We start from the raw sequence: 20,012 nt of genomic DNA, 5'->3' as shown, positions 1-20,012 counted from the left end.
TTTTGTGCACCTTCTCCACCCACCAGTTGTCCTTCATGTCTTAAATGCGTCGCGTCTAGGGCAGTGGATTCCCAGCCTACCTGGATAGAAATGCCATCAGTGGCGGGCACTTGATCCAGTGCACTGTGCAACTGGGCCTAGAATTCTTCCTGCAATCCTGGGTCCTTCAACGCTTTCTCTGGGCAGCTTTTTGGGTCCTTTGGTGTCTTGGTGCTAGGCAGATGTTCATTACTGAACACACAAGTCAATGGTCTGTCCAGCAATATTCAGAACCCTTCATGGCCGTCGTGACAAACACGTCCCTCAGGTCTCTGCCTCAGACAATGATGTAGTCCAGGAGGTGCAATGCCCCAATCCCGGGTGCCTACACGTGGTCTTGAGCTGGTTCTTCTGGCAGAAGACCATGTTCATCACAATCAGACCGTATTGGGTGCACTTGGTCAACAGTTGGATGCTGTTAGCATTGGCCTTCCTCACACCATTCTTGCCAATAGTTCCATTCCAGATTTCATGGTCACGTCCAATATGGGCATTAAAGTCACCTTGGATGATGATCTTGTTGATCCTTGGGATGGAAGCAAAGATGCCATCAAGATCGGAGTAGAATCTTTCCTTCACTTCATGGTCAGAATCTAAAGTCATTGGTTATGGCTGAGATGCAGGTGTAGGGTCAACAGCCTCTTGTTGACCCCCAACCAGAGTTCAGAGAGTGTGGCAGCTATCCTGTTCATCATGGTGAAACCTACCCCGTGGATGTGGGGGACATGGCCTGACTCCCCTTTCCAGGAGAAGGTGTACCCTTCCTCCACTGGCCTGCCTCAGCTGTCCCTCCCCAGCGAGCCAGTTTTGTTAAACGCAGCGATGTCGATGTTGTGCCTCACTAGCTCCCAGCCACAATGGCAGTTTGCCTTTCCGAGTGATCATTCTTTGGGTTGTCAACAAGTGGCCTCACATTCCAGGTTCTGAAGTTTAGTTTTTTCCTTGTTTTGACCACAGAGATGGTGATGCCGCTGGGTGTGGTTTCCCAGCCAGGAGAAATAGGACAGCCTATTTTTGGAGTACCTCTTCTAGCTCCCTCCCCGTTTGGGGTAAGCAGAGGGTTATCCTGAAGAGGAACTGCTCAGTCACAGATGCAGCTGCCGAAAGGCACCTCTGTCCCGACACAGGGGCCCGACGACCGTCACACACCTGCCACCTATGTGCGGAATCTTGGCTGGGGGTCTCCAGCTAACACAGCCCTTTCCCAGGAGTTGGATAGGCAGAGTTCTGAAAACAATAGCTTTACTTATGCCTGATCCCCAACAGAGGAAAATTCAGAACTCCAACACCAACCTGACTTCCCATAAAGACAGATTTGAATCTTCCCAGGTCACCTAATCATTCCACATCCAAGGACAGGACAATGTTCTTACTGATGCACTAGACCACATTTAAATCTGGGTTTAAATGCAGCAGGGAACAGTCATTGCCTCTGCTAACTGTGTGCTTGACGTGCAGGGTGTATAAGAGAATGCATACACACTTATTCACTCCCTGTTCTTCCTTCATGAGACCACATAAACAAAAAAAATGAATTCTATATTTTATTACAGATTCCAAGGACTGTGAGGGGACTAAAACCTCACACTGTTTACTTTTATAAAATACATATAGATATCCTCATGGCTATTTCTAAGATTTTAAAAACTGGACAAAAACCTTTAAAAATGGCTGAATCTATGTATGTTCCTGACCTCCGAACAAAGGAAGCTACCTAGCAGTATTGGGGACATTTTCACATTGTTATCTCTGGGGAGCAACTAACGGCCTTGTTCTGATCTCCAGTTGAAATTGTCAACTGGACAAGCCTGATCCCAGGGTGGAGCCCAGCCTGATAGATCCTAAGTTTTATTTGTTTGTTTAAATACTTAAAGAGTAGCTATTGAACAGAGTAACAGCAGTCAGCTTTACAAAAGAATAAAGCATTTATTCAACAAGAAAAGATGAGCTATATTACAATACTTTTTCACCCACAACCATACCTTTACAGATATACACAGATTTGTAAGGATAACACAAGTTACAAAAGCTCTTATACTCTAATGTTCACAGTAAGTACACAGTCCATGTAAGCCTATGGCACCCTGTGGTCAGACACGCCAAACTCTGACCTTAGGTGGCAGATGCCACCTCAACCAGATCCGATGGATCTCCCCTCAACTGCCCCCAGACGCTTGTCACACTGTAAGCCAACCAGTCTCACTGAATTCCATCCTTCACAGGAAGGTTTCCAATCACCACTCTCCAAGACCTCACCTTGGAATCTTCTCCCAAACTGACACTCTCTCTCGAACGCCTTCCGCAAGGGTTCGCTTCCAGGGTTTTGAACTCTCCTTCTGATGTTACTCTTGCCTGGGTCACCACATGCATTCAATATGTTTTCCACGCACTCTGTCTCAACTGTCAACAGTACACCACTGCTTCATATGCTCATTGCAAAGAATTACAGAACTTCAGTTGTCTCTTTGGACCTTCTTGCCTCTTGCAAGCTGTTCTTGCTTTAAATCTACTTTCCGCAGCTTTGGTCTCTTTAAATCTGAAGCTTGGAGCCTTTCTCTCTGCCAGTCACTCTTAAATTCACTTAACAGGACCCTTTCCCAGGTTCCTGTCCTTCCTTTGGCTACAAGGTCTTCTTTGGACTTTCCCTCTTCCACTCCCCTGAATTTTTGGGGTTTTTCTTTAGCTTGGGACTGGCTATCTGTCCCCTTTGCTCCATTCTCTCCTGGCAGCAACTCCAAAACCAATTGAACTACAACAGGTCCCAAATCAAACTGCTGTCTTTCTTCTTCTGTATGTATGTCTGTGGGAGGAACCTGCCTATCTGGCCCCCTGTTGCTAGGCAACAGCACTGTTTTTCTACTCTTGTATGTTTACCTTTACCTAATAACGGTCGTAAACCCCTCATTAGAAATGCAAGGAGCCTTTTAAAGTGAAACTAAAACTCCACTTGACCTCTCTTAACACACAGAAATACAAATCAAACTTAAATTTTAAAGCTAAAAGTTATTCCTAACAACCACAAATACAAATATAACATATTTAAACTATCTCTATTTCCTAACAACTGCCTGTGGGCTGCACAGGCCAAATTCAAAGAGAGCTATACAAAGGCCATCTGCATTTCATAACCCAAGCTGGCCAACAGGATTCTGCTCATCTACTAAGACAAAGGGCCCCAAAACCTTCCTTTCAATTCTTAATGGTTGAGACATTAAAAAATCTTGGGGACCCAGACAAGGGATATACATCCCTCGTTAAAGACAGTGTGGAAAGATGGGAGTCATGTGACAAGGGCCTCTGGCTTGTGGAAGCAGTAATATTGCCATGCTGAATTGAAGAGTTCAATCTGCTGTTTAATGTCTATTGAGCAGGCTACATTGAAGGAGCTCTGGCCCAGGTTGGATACCTGGCCCCATCTACACTGCTTCTGCTAGAAATTCTGTACCATCACTGACAAGACTGATTCATTTTTGCCTTCCTATCTCATCATGTAAAGTCAGCACCACTGGAAAAGTGGATTATACAGCATTCATTTTCTGCCCACTGACCTCCGTGAAAGAATACCTCATTGGACTTTGATTCTGTACTCTGGAACCCATGTGAAACAATATTTCATTATTTTTGTGGTCTCTGTACTGTAAGTCTTTCTTTTATCCATCTGTCTCTTCACTATATGTATATGAGGGGGACATTGCGAACTCTCTTTCACATTTTGGGTGGGTGCAAATAAACTAGCCCTTTGAGTTCACTGTGAGAATTGGGTCACACAAAAACCGAGGGGTTGGGAAATACGCCATTGCTTATAAAAAGGGAAACAAATCAAAACACCTTTCTGTTTATAGATGGGCGGTGAGAGGAGAAATTAGTGCTGTTCAAATTAATGATCCCACCCCAACCCTCCTCCCCCGTCTGTAACATAATGTTGGTAATTGTGCGACATGAAGTGGGTCATTATACTAGGCCCTTTTTGGACTATTCCAGATCAGGTGTACTCCTCGATGATTACTCTCACTTAAAGTTGAGAAAGAGAGATCTCACAGACATTCAAATGATTCTGAAGAATTGATCTAACTCCTCCTGAATGAAAGGAATATTACCATCTTCCAGATTGCCATTTTAACAAGTTTTAGCTAAATCATAACAACCCAGGTATTATAAGGGTATGGGGCTTCTCTCCTCAACAATGGGGTGGGTTTTTGAGTTTGGACATAGGAGACTATATGAGACAATATACTTTCTGAATTGTAATAAGATTTATTAATGAACCAAACATTCATTTCACTTTTGATGGTGATTGCAAACTGGATAGTTCTAGGAAAAAATGTATAATCTTGTTTCTAATAGCGAATCTAAGTCTTATTAATGTTACAGAGAGTTATTTAAGATATCCATCAATATTTAAAGTAGCATTTACCTTAAATCCCCGAGTAGAAAGCTACTGAGTATAGTAAGATACCTCTATTCCAATTATAGAACTATCATCACTACACTACAGCAACTACCTTTAACTTGAGAGACGCTGGAGGGAATCCAATGAATTTAAAAATCCTACTGTGTGGTTTCAAAATTTATACCATAAAAGAACTGAACTAGCAGGAAGCATGTTGAGCACTCATGCTGGAAAACATCCTTTGTTTTCATCAACATCCGTCCTTTTAGTCAACATCCTTCAAGCAAACAGGATACTGAGAGGTGCAGATAGTGGTCACTACACTCAGTTTCCAGGAATCAGTTTACAAGTTATTTATGGTCATCCTTAAGGGTACAATTGTTAGAATGTGGTATTTACAATTTATCAATGCCTTGCTGAGTTGATGTAGAGACCAGTTCCTGTTTTATCAGGACTACTTTGTGTTAGAGGATATAACATATTCTATGCCATAGGATGTTGTTGTGCCCAGGCATGTTTATAAACTTCTTGAACCTTTGTCCAGCAGATGAACTAACTCTGCACTTACTTTTTAATCCCTACTTCATAGCAGAATCACTCTTTTAATCTTATAACTCCTTAATTATAGCTGGATTCTCTTATAACTCTGTAATTATAACTGCATTCCTTCACAATTGCTAAGAGAGAGGGTTTGGTGTCTGATATTTTCCAACATCATCAAACCATCAAAAACTACAGATAGATTTCTGTTGCGTAAGGGTATTTAGGGAAATGGAGCAAAGATGGGCGAGTAGAGTTCAGGTACAGATCAACCATGATCTCACAGAATGGCAGAACAGGTTTGAGGGGCTGAATGATCCCCACCTGTTCCTATGTACAGTGGAAAGAGGTTGAATTAAACATTAACAACTGATCGCTCTATATGAGCATTGCTGAATTTTGGTATGGTATCTCTAGCCTTTATTCTTTGTTCCCACAGGCAATCAGTCCTAAGGATGGCTGGCAAGTGTACAGCTCTGCCCAGGATCCCGATGGGCGATGCATTTGTACTGTCGTGGCTCCAGAGCAGAACCTGTGTTCAAGGGATGCTCGAAGCAGGCAACTCCGTCAGCTACTGGAGAAGGTAAATCTGGTCCTCCATTGAACACATATTTCAAGTAGATGGTTGTGGGAGACCAATCAGCTCAGTCCCAGGATATCACTGCTGGCATTGCTGAGGGTAGTGTTCTCAGCCCAACCATCTTCAGCTCTTCATCAATGGACTTCCCTCCGTCATAAGGATAAAAGTGGAGATGTTCGCTGATGATTGAACAGGAGCTTGCAGCAGACTTTTTTCTGTAATGCTTGCCTGTATTTAGAAAGTCTGTTCCAGTATGCTTGACACAACCACGAGAACTCTGCAACTGTTTATTTAAACTCTAGCCTACCCACATAGTTCTGAGTCTTATCAACTGCACACTGTATCCTGGGCTTTATTAATAGGGGCATAGAGTACAAGAGCAGAGAGGTTATGCTGAATTTATATACGACACTCATTAGATCTCAGCTAGAATATTGTGTACAGTTCTGGGCATCATATTAAAAGAAGGATGTGAACACATTGGAGAGAGTGCTGAAAAGGTTTACAAGAATGGTTCCAGGGATGAGAAACTTCAGCTATGAGGATAGATTAGAGAAGCTGGCATTGTTCTCCTTGGCTAAGAGGAGATTTAATAGAGATGCTCGAAATCATGAGGGGGCTGGACAGAGTAGATAGGGAGAAGCTGTTCCCAATTGCAAAAGGATCAAGAACGAGAGGGCACAGATTTAAAGTGATTTGCAAAAGAAGCAAATGTGACGTGAGAAAAAACTTTTTCACACAGCGAGTGGTTCAGGTCTGGAATGCGCTGCCTGGAGGCAGGTTCAATCGAGGCATTCAAGAGGACATTATTTCTATTCAAATAATCATCTAATGTGAAAGGATACAGGAAAAGGCAGGGCAATGGCACTAGGTCATGATGCTCACTGGGAGAGCTGGTGCAGACATGATGGGCTGAATGGCCGCCTCCTGTGCCATTAAGATTCTGTGATACTTTGTAAACCTAGTCTGACTAAAACACTTTGCTTTTCACAGCCTTTTTCTGCAGGAATCAGGCCTCAACGCTCAGTCCTTCAGGCCACGCCCACCAATAGAAACTAAAACGCGAAGATTTAAAGTGGCCTCACAGCTGTAGCATTCAATCCGAGCTCTAAATTCACAACTCTAAATTTCAGTCTCAGGATCCCACTGGTAGTTGACTCACAGTTTGGGAAGCTGTGACTGAAATAATGAATCAGTCCATCCCAACAAACAGCAAGACTTGTGCACATTCTGGCTTGGGCTAATAAGTGGTAAGTAACATTCATGCCACATAAGTGCCAGGTAATATCCATCTCCAACAAGAGAGAATCTAACTAACTATCTCCCCTTGACATTCGATGGCATTACAATCACTGAATTTCCCACCATCAACATCCTGGGGTCACTATTGATCAGAAACTTAATTAGACCAGCTACATAAATACTGTGGCTACAAGAGTCCGGGCATGAGAAGCGTCCAGGAAATCTGTGGTGAGTAACCTCAACTTCTGACTCCCCATAGCCTGTCCACCACCTACAAGACACCTAAGTCAGGTGTGCAGTGGAATACTCTCCACTTGTATGTTAAGAGTGCAGCTCCAATAACACTCAGGAAGCTTTTTTTCATTCTTTCATGGGATGAGGGCGTCGCTGGCTAGGCCAGCATTTATTGTCCATCCCTTGAGGAGGTGGTGGTCAGCCACCTTCTTAAACCGCTGCAGCCCAGGGGTATACCCACAGCGCTATTAGGAAGGGAGTTCCGGGATTTTGACCCAACGACAGTGAAGGAACAGTGATATAGTTGCAAGTCAGGATGGTGTGTGGCTTGGAGGGAAAGTTGCAGGTGGTAGTGTTCCCAAGTATCTGCTGTCCTTATCCTTCTAGGCGGTAGAGGTCGTAGGTTTGGGAGGTGCTGTCTAAGGAGCCATGGTGAGTTGCTGCAGTGTATAGAAACATAGAAAATAGGAGCAGGAGTAGGCCATTTGGCCCTTCAAGCCTGCCCCACCACTCAATAAGATCATGGCTGATCTGATAATCTTCAACTCCACTTTCTTGCCTTTTCCACATAATCCCTTACTGATTAAAAATCTGTCTGTCTCGGCCTTGATTACAATTAACGACCCAGCTCCTACAGCCCTCTGCAGTAAAGAATTCTACAGGTTAACTATCCTCAGAGAAGAAATTCCTCCTCATCTCTGTTTTAAATGGGCGACCCCTTACTCTGAGATTATGCCCTCTGCTCCTAGACTCTCCCACAGGGGAAACAACCTCTCAGCATCTACCCTGTCAAGCTCCCTAAGAATCTTATACGTTTCAATAAGGTCGCCTCTCATTCTTCTAAACTCCAATGAGTACAGGCCCAACCTACTCAACCTCTCCTCATAAGAAAATCCCTCCATACCCGGGATCAATCTAGTTAACCTTCTCTGGACTGCCTCCAGTGCCAGTATATCTTTCCTTAGATAAGGGGACCAAAACTGTTCACAGTATTCTAGGTGTGGTTTAACTAGTGCCTTGTATAGTTTTAGCAAAACTTCCCTATTTTTATACTCCATTCCCTTTGAAATAAAGGCCAACATTCCATTTGCCTTCCCTATTACCTGCTGAACTTGTATGTTAGCTTTTTGTGATTTGTTCACAAGGACCCTCAAATCCCTCTGTGCTGCAGCCTTCCTCCATTTAAATAATATTCAGCTCCTCTATTCTTCCTGCCAAAGTGCATAACCTCACATTTTCCCACATTATATTCCATTTGCTACTTTTTTGTCCACTCATTTAACCTGTCAATATCCCTCTGTAGACTCCTTGTGTCATCCTCACCACTTGCCTTCCCACCTATTTTTGTGTCACCCGCAAACTTGGCGATAGTACATTCACTTCCCTCATCTAAGTCATTTATATTGTAAATAATTGTGGCCCCAGCACTGATCCCTGTGGCACTCCACTAGTTACAGATTACCATCCTGAAAATGTCCCCTTATTCCAACTCTGCCTATTAGTTAGCCAATCCTCTATTCATGCTAATATACCACCCACAACACCATAGGCTCTTATTAAGTAGCCTTGCATGTGGTACCTTATCGAACAACTTTTGGAAATCCAAAATCCACTGCTGCCACTGTATGTCATTGGTGGAGGGAGTGAATATTGAAGGTGTTGAATGGGGTGCCAACCAAGCAGACTACTTTGTCCTGGATGGTGTCAATCTTGGATATTGTTGGAGCTACACTCATCTAAGCAAGTGGAGCGTTTGTGCCTTGTAGATGGTGGGCAGGCTTTGGGGAGTCAGGAGGCGAGTTACTTGCTGCAGAATTCCCAGCCTCTTACAGTATTTCCATGGCTGGTCCAGTTCAGTTTCTGGTCAATGGTAACCCTCCAGGATGTTGACAGCGGGAGATTCAGTGATGGTGATGCTATTGCCAAGCTTAACACAATCCAAGATGAAGAGCCCACTTGATTAGCACCCAATGCACCCCCTTAAATATTCATTTCCCCCACCAATGGCGTAAAATGGCAGCAATTTATATCATCTACAAGATGCACTACAACAATTTGTTAAGGCTTCTTTAACTACACCTTCAACCATCTAAAAGGACAAGTGAAGCAGGCACATAGGAACACCACCATCTGCAAGTTCCACTCGAAGCCACACACTGTCCTGAGTTAGAGCTATACCATCATTCCTTCACTGTCAATGGGTCAAAAATCTTGTAACTGCATCCAAAGCAGCACTGTGGGTACCAAGCCACATGGACTGCAGTGATTCAAGGCAGCAGCACATCGCCACCTTCTCACATTGCAACTAGGCTGGGCAAGAAATACTGGCATTTCCAGTGATGTCCACATCCCATGAATGAGTAATAAAAAGCAATGTTGGTGAAGTGTTAGAAAGAAAGGAAGAACAATTTATATAGTGCCTTTCATGGCCAATTTCTGCACAGAAAGCAATAATGTAATAACATTTCAGTGAAAACTCCCCTGCACTTTTACAACAGTTCTGTGGGATCTATGACATACACCTGCATAAAATCCTACGTATTTTTAGTTTTTGTTGGATTGAGTTTCTTATTTATTGTTTGACTAAAGGTGCAGAACATGTCTCAATCTATTGAGGTCTTGAATCTGAGGACACAGAGGGACTTTCAGTATGTGTTAAAAATGGAAACACAAATGAAAGGACTAAAGGGAAAATTTCGACAAATTGAAGATGACCGGAAGACACTTCTAACAAAGCATTTCCAGGTAGGACTGAATATTTCACAATCAGTGAGTGAAAAACAAAAGCTGAATCTAGGATTCTGACTGATGACATTTTTCAGGAGCTGAAAGAAAAGATGGAGGAGTTACTCCCACTGATCCCTGTCCTGGAGCAATACAAAACGGACAGCAAACTGATCATTCAGTTCAAAGATGAGGTGAGGAATCTGTCTGCAGTGCTGACTGGGATCCAGGAGGAAATTGGAGCTTATGACTATGAAGAGCTTCAGCAGAGAGTCCTCAACCTGGAGAGCAGACTTCATGACTGCATGAAGAAACTCTGTGAGTTTCCAATATTTGGAACAATGGCATTTGTCTAGTGAAACTTGAATTGCTTAGAAAGTGCAACTGGCCATTTCTCAGATGCTAAATGTGGCATTTCATAATCATGGAAATCCCAGGACAGGTGACCATTCAGCCCATCAAGCCAATCTACTCTAATCCCATTGGTTTGACAATCCCCTTATCTTTTTATACTCTTTCTTCTCAAATCCTCATTCCCTTTTAAACACTGATAAGTCAGTCTTCATGTTGTCCTCCTCTACACTGATATGAATGAATGGGAGTGGCAGAGCAGCAATCTGATTGGCCTCATTATTCCAACAGAGGAATTGCATGACCAGGAATTATTGAATCAGTATCCAGCCCATTCACCTTGTACAATCATGGTAATCAGATAATCCAAGGATTATCAATCACAGTGATCGATCTCTATCAATGAGTCTACAACACCCCCAGACATGAGGTGAGGGAAACCCCCAGTGGGGGGGGAGCTTTGGGAACCATAGGGCCAAAGTCACCTGTTCCTCCCAAACTCGCTCCACTCACCACATGTCAGGTCTCCAATTACACAGCTACCAGAGCCCAATTTTTTTTACTTTCTGGGAGAAATCTCTCACACCTGAATAAATCAATACTAGTTTCCAGCTTCCAATGGCTTCCAGTCTGTTCTATAGATTGACCACTCACTGAATTTTTAGTTTTAAATTTACCCCTATTTGAAAAGCAGGTGCCTTGGGTGAGCAGCTGAGTGTGAAAGTTTCTCCCAGGATGGCCTCCTCAGGAGACTAGGAAGTCATTTGTGTGATAATTATTGAAGCCCCAGTGAAACGTTTGGTAATTGTTATTCCAGCATGTGGCAAGTTGATGAAAATCAGCCTTCCCATCACAGTGAAAACCTCTGGAACCAGGTTTGGAGCATGGATGATGGATCCCCTTGCGACAGAGAAAGACAACAAGGTTTGTGTATCATGGGGAGTGCAAATTGCATACAAAGTAGGAAACAGAGTAGGGATTAAATGAGGTTACTTGGACTGTCAAACAGTGGGAAGCGGTGTTCCACAAGGACTGATGCTGTTCACCTTTTACATAAACAACAATTTCAAAATTTGTGAACAACACCAAATTAGGGATGTAGGAATGCAGTTCCCCTCCAAGACACTCATCATCCTGACTTGGAAATATATCGGCCATTCCTTCACTGTGGCTGGGTCAAAATCCTGGAACTCCCTCCCTAACAGCACTGTGGGTTTACCTACACCACATGGACTGCAGCGGTTCAAGAAGGCAGCTCACCACCACCTTCTCAAGGGCAATTAGGGATGGGAATAAATGCTGGCCCAGCCAGTGAAGCCCACATCCCATGAACGAATAAAAAAAAAGAGGAAAACGATAACAAAATTAGGAAGTCATTAATAAACCAGCAGAGTGTGAGCATAATTGAATGTATGATGTAAATAAATGTGAGGTGGTACATTTTGCTATGAAGATTATCTGTTGGATATTAGTGAACCAGATTCATTTTTAGAAATTTGATGACAGTTTCATGGTCACCATTACTGTGATAAGGATTTCAATTCTAGATTTTAAAAAGTTAATTAATTTAATTTAAATTCCATCAGCTGTCGTGGGGGGATTTGAACACATGTCCCCAGAGTATTAGTCTGGACCTCTGGATTACTAGTGGCATTGCCACTATGCCATCATTTTGCCACAATGCTTAGGAAGCAAGTGTCTAAATAGGGTAGAGGAACAGGGAGGTCTGGGTTACTGGTAGAAAGATCACTAAAAATAGTAACATAGGCTATAAGGCCATAAAAAAACAAAGCAAGCACTGGAGTTCATTTTTAGAGGGACAGAACTGAAAAGTAGAGAAGTTATGTTGAACTTATATAGTTTCTTAATTAGACCACACTTGGAGTACTGTGAACAATTCTGGTCTCCATATTATAAAAAGGATGTTGAGGCATTGGAGAGGGTGTAAAAAAAATGACTCGAATGATACCAAAACTGAAGATTATATCTGTCAGGAAAAGTTGAACAAGCTGAGGTTATTTTCTCTGGAAAAGAGAAGGCTGAGGGGTGGCCGGATAGAGGTCTTTAACAATATGAAAGGTTTTGAAAGGCAGACATAGAAGATATTTCCACTTACAGGTGAAACTGATCTTAAACGTAAGACAGTCACACTTCCAATCCAATTGGGAATTTAAAAGAAACTTCTTTACTCAGAGAGTGGTGAGAATGTGGAACTTGCTACCACAGACAGTAGCTGAATAGCATAGATGCATCTAAGGTGAAGCTAGGTAAATACCTGAGAAAGAACGGAACAGATGGCTATGTCGATAGAATGAGATGAAGGGCGGTGGTATGAGGCTCGTGCATAAACACGGGCACGGAGCTGTTGGCCAAATAGCCTGTTTCTGCACTGGAAGTACTTTATAAATATCCCAAAACACAATATCCCAGAATGAGTTAGCAACAAGTAGGAGTTTGCTTGAACATCCAAGATTGAAGTCAGGTTGGAGGTTCCAGCCTGAGGTTCAGTTTCCTGGGATTGCTCGGCCACTCTGGTCAGTCTCTGTCCAAAGTCTGCAATGGAGCTGCTCTCTACAAGTGAGACTGAGAACAGTGCGGCGTCTCTCCTTGCCAGTGAGACTCGTAACAGTGCAGGGTCTCCCTAATGTCTGATCCCTACACTGAGAGAGGTAGTACTGATGAAATGCTACTGAGGGGCAGTACTGAGGGAACACTGTACTGTCCGATGTGCCATTTTGCGATGAGAATACCAAGGTGGATATAAAAGATCCCATGGCTACCTTTGGAAGAAGATCAGGGGAGTACTCCCCAGTGTCCTAGGCCAATATTTATCCCTTGATCAACATCACAGACTAGCTGGTTGTTATCACACTGCTGTTTGTGGGATCTTACTGTGCCAAATTGATTGTGTTTTCTACATTCCAACAGTGACTACATGAGGAGAATGTGAGAGGAGGACCCTGGGACAGGCAGTCAGCAGCGTCTAGAGGAGAGTGTGAGAGGAGGACCCTGGGACAGGCAGTCAGCAGCACCTAGAGGAGAGTGTGAGAGGAGGACCCTGGGACAGGCAGTCAGCAGCACCTAGAGGAGAGTGTGAGAGGAGGACCCTGGGACAGGCAGTCAGCAGCACCTAGAGGAGAGTGTGAGAGGAGGACTCTGGGATAGGCAGTCAGCAGCACCTAGAGGAGAGAGTGAGAGGAGGACCCTGGGACAGGCAGTCAGCAGCACCTAGAGGAGAGAGTGAGAGGAGGACTCTGGGACAGGCAGTCAGCAGCACCTAGAGGAGAGAGTGAGAGGAGGACCCTGGGACAGGCAGTCAGCAGCACCTAGAGGAGAGAGTGAGAGGAGGACCCTGGGACAGGCAGTCAGCAGCACCTAGAGGATCTAGTCTATCTAAAGGATCCAGCATCTAGTTTCTACTCAAGTAGGAGTAAGGGTAAAATAAAAGCAAGAGTTCATATTCTATTTCGTTAAGATAAGTCCCATTATTTGCACTTCCTGTGCTATGTGGGAAATCCTAGACGCTCCTGGTGGTCTGGGTGACCATGAGTGCAGGAGGTGCCTCCGACTGGAGCAACTCGAGCTCCAGGGTTTGGAGTTGAGCGACAGTTGGGGGCACCACAGAGCATTCACGAGGCTGAGAGGTTTGTGGATAACACGTTTCAGGATGTGGTCACCCCGCAGCTTAAGGAAGAGAAAGCAGAGAAAGAATGGGTGACCGCGAGACAGGAGAAGGGGACCAGGCAGGTAGTGAGGGAATCCCCCGAGTGCATCTCACTCGCAAAACGTTTTTCGGCCTTGGAAAACAGTGAGTGTGACGGTTCCTCTGTGGAGGCCAATCAGAGCCAAGGCCATGGCACTGTGGGTGGTCCAGCTGCTCAGGGGGAGAGGAAGAAGTGTCCAAGGGCAATAGTGGTAGGGGAATTAGTGAGGGGAATAGACAGGTGCTTCTGTGGCCGTAGACAAGACTCCAGGATGGTATGTTGCCTCCTGGGTGCCAGAGTCAAGGGTGTCACGGAACAGCTGCAGGACATTCTGAAGGGGGAGGGTGAACAGTCAGAGGTTGAGGGCCACATTGGGACCAATGACATAGGGAGAGAGAGAAATGAGGTCCTGCAAGCAGACTTTACAGAGTTAGACAGGAAATTGAAAAGCAGGACTTCAAGGGTAGTAATCTCCGGATTACTCCCGGTGCCAAGCAGTAGTGAGTATAGGAACAGAAGGATAGAGCAGATGAATGCATGGCTGGAGAGATGGTGCAGGAGGGAGGGCTTTAGACCAAATGGGACCATTTCTGGGGGAGGTGGGAACTGCACAAGTTGGACAGGTTACATCTAAACAGGAGCAGGACCAACATTCTCACTGGGAGGTTTGCTAATGCTGTTGGGGCCGATTTAAACTAATTTGGCAGGGGTATGGGATCCTGAAAATTAGTTCAGAGGGGAGAGAAGCTGAGGTGGAATTAGAAGTTAAAACGCTCGTAAGTCTGGAAGGCAAAGGAAACATAGGCTGGATAAGAAAGGAGTGAGTTTGGCAAGGCTAATTGGAATATATTTTAATACAAGGAGCTTGAGGAACAAGACAGATGAACAGAGGGCACAGATAGGCACCTGGAAGTATATCATAGATGTGACTGAGACTTGGCTAAAAGGGCAAGGTTGGCAGCTTAACACTCCTGGTTGTAGGGTATTCAGATGAGATAGAAACAGGGGGAAAGAAGAGGAAGGGGGGGGTGGGTTGCAATATTGATCAAGGAATCTATTATAGTAGTGAGGAGGGATGATATCCTGAAAGGATCATCGAATGAGGTCATGTGGGTAGATGTAAAAAAACACAAAAGGGGCAAACACGCTGTTGGGCGTGTGCTATAGGCCCCAAAACAGAGAGATAGAGGATCAAATATGTAATCAAATTTCAGAGAAGTGTAAGAATAATAAGGCAGTAATAGTTGGGGATTTTAACTACCCAAATATTAACTGGGATAGTTTTAGTGTGCAAGGTAGGGAGGGAGAAAAATTCTTAAGTTGCACACAGGAAGACTTTTTTAGCCGGTATATAGAAAGCCCAACAAGGGAGGGGGCAGATCTGGACCTAATATTCAGAAATGAACCCGGGCAGGTGGAAGACGTATCAGTAGGGGAGCATTTTGGAGATAGTGACCATAACTCAATTAGATTTAGGATAGTTATGGAAAAGGATAAGGTTGGGCTGGGAACAAAAGTTCGAAACTGGGGAAAGGCTAATTTTACTAAGATGAGATACGGTTTGGCCTATGTGGACTGGGAGCAGCTACTTGCAGATAAAACTGTGTCAGAGCGGTGGGAGGCATTCAAGGAGGAAATAGCGAGAGTACAGGGCAAATAGGTTCCCATAAAAACAAAGGGGGGGACCAAGTCCAGGGAACCCTGAATGTCAAGGGACATAACCAATTGGATTAAGGAAAAAAGAGCTTATGGAAGATACCGAGGGCTCAATACAGCGGAGACCCTAGAGGAGTATAACAGGTGCAGGGGGGTATTTAAAAAGCAAATTAGGAAAGCTAAGAGAGTGCATGAGAAAGCATTGGTGGGTAGAATAAAGGAAAACCCAGAGAGGTTTTTTAAATATATAAAGATCAAGAGAATAACTAGAGAAAGAATAGGGCCAATTAGGAACCATAGAGGTAATCTGTGTGTGGACCCAGAAGAGGTGGGTACAGTCCTCAATTAATACTTAGCGTCAGTCTTCAGAATGAAAAAGGACGACGCAGGTACAGACATCAGAGTGGAGGACTCTGAAATATTAGAGGAAATTAACAAAAAGAGAGAAGGTACCAGTGGGTTTAGCAGCCTTAAAAGTGGATAAATCCACAGGCCCGGATGAGATGTATCCCAGGCTGTTGAGGGAAGCAAGGGGAGAGATATCAGGGGCCCTGGCAGTCATTTCAAATCCTCTCTGGCCACAGGTGAGGTTCCAGAGGACTGCTAATATTGTCCCATTTTTAAAAAAGGGAGGAAGGAATAGATCAGGAAATTACAGGCCAGTCAGTCTAACCTTGGTGGTGGGGAAGTTACTAGAAAGAATTCTGAGGGACAGAATATATCTGCACTTGGAAAGACATGAATTAATCAGGGATAGTCAGCATGGATTTGTTAAGGGAAGTTCATGTTTGACAAATTTTTTGAGGAGGTAACCAGGAGTGTTGATGAGGGTAATGCATTTGATGTGGTCTACATGGACTTTAGCAAGGCTTTTGATAAGGTCCCTCATGGCAGAGTGGTCAATAAAGTAAGAGCCCATGGGATCCAAGGCAAAGTGGCATGTTGGATCCAAAATTGGCTGAGAGGCAGGATGCAGAGGGTAATGGTAGAGGGATGTTTCTGTGACTGGAAGTCTGTTTCCAGTGGGGTTCTGCAGGGCTCGGTGCTGGGGCCCAAAATGATTTGGACTTAAGTGTAGGGCATATGATCAAGAAGTTCGTGGATGACATGAAAGTTGGTTGGTTGGTAAATAATGAGGAGGATAGCCGTAAACTGCAGGAGGATATCAATGGATTGGTCAGGTGAGCAGAGCAGTGGCAAATGGAATTCAACCGGGAAAAGTGTGAGATAATGCTCTTGGGGAGGGCTAACAAGGCAAGGGATTACACTATGAATGGCAGGACCCTGGAAAGTATTGAAGATCAGAGGGATCTTGGTGTGCATATCCACAGATCCCTGAGGGGGACAGGTAGATATGGTGGTTAAGAAGACATATGGGATACTTGCCTTTATTAACCGAGGCACAGAATACAAGGTTATGCTGGAACTGTATCAAACGCTGGTTAGGCCACAACTGGTGTACTGCGTGATTAGTGTAATCAGATCTTTGTTCACTGGCGAGGACACAATGAGTCGAATGGCCTCCTCTGTGCTGTAAACATCTAGGAATCTATTTCAAAAGTACTTAGTTGGCTGCAAAGCACTTTAGGAGGTTCTGAGGTTGTAAAAGATGTGTAGAAAATATAAAACTACCTTTCTTTCTCTCTCAGAAGACTCTGTACATTTGCTGTTGGAGTCTAAAGCCTGACCTAGCCTGTATTTTGCTCCAACAGGTATGGTACATGGATGGTTACACAAGTAGTAAAGTGGTTCGTGAGTACAAATCTGTGGCAGCCTTTGTGAGCGGAGAGGACTACAGGCTGTACCGCCTGCCATACCCCTGGGCAGGAACCAATCACTTGGTCTATAATGGCTCCCTCTACTTTAACAAGTACCAGAGCAACACACTGGTCAAGTACAACTTTGAGACAGGCTCAGTGCTGGCCCAACGCAGCCTGGAGTATGCTGGCTTCAATAATATCTACCCCTATACCTGGGGTGGTTTCTCCGACATTGACCTCATGGCTGATGAGGGCGGAATCTGGGCTGTCTATGCCACAAATCAGAATGCAGGAAATATTGTCATCAGCCAGCTGGATGAGCAGACACTGGAGGTTCAGAAAAGCTGGAACACAGGCTATCCCAAGAGGAGTGCTGGTGAGGCGTTCATGATTTGTGGCACTTTGTATGTCACTAACTCCCACCTAACCGGGGCCAAGGTCTACTTTGCCTACTCCACCAAGACCTCGAGCTATGAGTACACGGACATCCCATTCCATAACCAGTACTTTCACATCTCCATGCTGGATTACAACGCCAGAGACCGGATGCTGTATGCCTGGAACAATGGCCATCAAGTGTTATTCAATGTTACCTTGTTCCATGTCATTCAGACCCAGGAGGACCCAGAATCTCCAGGACGGCAATAGTTATGGACAAGCTTTCATTCCATCTATTCAGCGACAAACTTCCCCTTGAAGTGACAAGATTCTCTAACCTTCCTTTCCCGACATAAGTGTCTAGTGAAAGTAATGCAGGTCTTACACAGCTCCAGGATTCTGGACTGAATCCATATGTAAACACTGTGTGATCAATTCCTGTCTAAACATGAGCTGAAGTCTGTCCATTTGCCTGATTTGTCAAAATCAGAGGCTTTGGGGAGCTGAGCTGCATGAATCTGTAATCCTTTGTTCTTTCATTTTTTAAACAATCAAGTGTTTTGTTTATATAAACTAACTTTTGTATAACTTTATAACCACAGTAACAAGTCTTGTGGGGACTGGACATCTGACTTAAATTGCTATTAGTACTAGGCATTTTTCTCTCAATCCTTTGCTTGTACAGCAGTTTAGGACTGGACCAATGCAACCTGTAAATTTTTGGTCTAATTCTATCAATGTCTTGACAAGTAAGATAGAATAGGTTTCAATCGTTCACAGTATTTGATGAATGTAATTCCAGCCGCTGCATCATGTAATTGCATTGTTTTATTGCATTGTTCTCTCAGAGCTAATTCATTTATTTTATAAAATGTATCAGCAATCAACATTTTTCTTAAATGGCAAGATTAAAAAAAGTTATCAAATATTCAGTCACTGTGTTGGGATTTTGAGTGCAAGATCTTGGCTGTTGCTTGGCTGTTTTGAAGGATCAGAATGATGGACTGATATGCTCTGGATACAGGGACACCAACAGAGAGAGAAAGGGAGAAATGTGACTGTGTACGTTGAGACTCAAAGGTCTACAGAACAGAAGGAGGGCATTCGACACATTGTGGCTGCACTGGTCAACTAAGATCTGACTACACTAATCCCATTTTCCTGCGCTTGGCCCATAGCCCTGGAGGCTTTGGCAACGCAAGTGAATATCTAAATACTTAAATGTTACAAGAGTTTCTGACTCAACCACCCTTTCAGGCAGTGAGTTCCAGACTCCCACCACCCTCTGGGTGAAAAGATTTCTCAACTCCCCTCTCAGCCTTCTACCTCTTACCTTAAATCTATGCCCCCTGGTTATTGACCCCTCTGCTAATGGAAAAAGTGCCTTCCTATCCACCCTATCTATGCCCCTCAATCTTATACACTTCTATCAGGAACCCTCTCAACCTTCGCTAGTCTAAGGAAAACAATCCCAGCCTATCCAATCTTTCCTCATAACTCAGACCCTCCAGCCCAGGCAACATCCTGGTAAATCTCCTCGGCAACCTCTCCAGTGCAACCACATCCTTCCTATAATGTGGTGACCAGAACTGCACACAGTACTCCAGCTGTGGCTTTACCAGACACGGAGAGGGATCTTATTAACACCTATTTAAAATGGATATCTGCACCTATTACTGTGGTTGCGTGTGTGCATACGGGTGTGGAAATTGACTGCGTATGAGAGCGAGTGTGTGTGAAAGCGAGGCCGTGTGCGTGAATGTGTGCAAGTGTTGTGCTGAATCTTTTGAACTTTCGGAATTTTCATGTCCTGACCTGTTGCGTGGCAGCTGCAAGACTTCAGACATGATCTTAAGTGAACCGAGCGATTGGGGAACCATATCAGAAAGATATTGCAACAATCATGGGTGATTTTAATTTACATATCGATTGGATGAATCAGATTGGCAAAGGTAGCCTGAAGATGAGTTCATAGAGTGTATTCAGGACAATTTCCTAGAGTAGAATGTTCTAGTGCCAGTCAGGGACCAGGCTATCACAGAATCACACAGTGCAGAAGAGGACCTTCGGCCCATCGAGTCTGCACCGACAAGTGAGAAACACCTGACCTACCTACCTAATCCAATTTACCCAGCACTTGGCCCATAGCCTTGAATGTTATGATGTGCCAAGTGCTCATCCAGGTACTTTTTAAAGGAAGTGAGGCAACCCGCCTCCACCACCCTCCCAGGCAGTGCATTCCAGACCGTCACCACCCTCTGGGTAAAAAAAGTTTTTCCTCACATTCCCCCTAAACCTCCTGCCCCTCACCTTGAACTTACATCCCCTCGTGACTGACCCTTCAACTAAGGGGAACAGCTGGTCCCTATCCACCCTGTCCATGCCCCTCATAATCTTGTACACCTCGATCAGGT

The 20,012-nt window shown here is 44.3% G+C and overlaps 1 protein-coding gene across 1 annotated transcript in view; it reads left to right on the top strand.

Moving 5' to 3' along the window:
* The window catches only part of olfm3a (olfactomedin 3a), a 36,025-nt gene extending 17,499 nt beyond the window's left edge, over nt 1-18,526 (top strand). Inside the window, exons 2-6 of the mRNA XM_078560631.1 lie at nt 5,409-5,552; nt 9,615-9,770; nt 9,848-10,067; nt 10,918-11,024; nt 17,173-18,526. Coding sequence (XP_078416757.1) covers nt 5,409-5,552; nt 9,615-9,770; nt 9,848-10,067; nt 10,918-11,024; nt 17,173-17,868 — 1,323 coding nt within the window. The 3' untranslated portion in view covers nt 17,869-18,526. The remainder of the gene's footprint in view (nt 1-5,408; nt 5,553-9,614; nt 9,771-9,847; nt 10,068-10,917; nt 11,025-17,172) is intronic.
* Nucleotides 18,527-20,012: the final 1,486 nt, after the last annotated feature.

Source organism: Cetorhinus maximus, chromosome 17, assembly GCF_964194155.1.
Source record: "Cetorhinus maximus chromosome 17, sCetMax3.hap1.1, whole genome shotgun sequence".
Lineage (NCBI taxonomy): Eukaryota > Metazoa > Chordata > Chondrichthyes > Lamniformes > Cetorhinidae > Cetorhinus > Cetorhinus maximus.
This window is presented reverse-complemented; position numbering and strand designations above follow the sequence as displayed.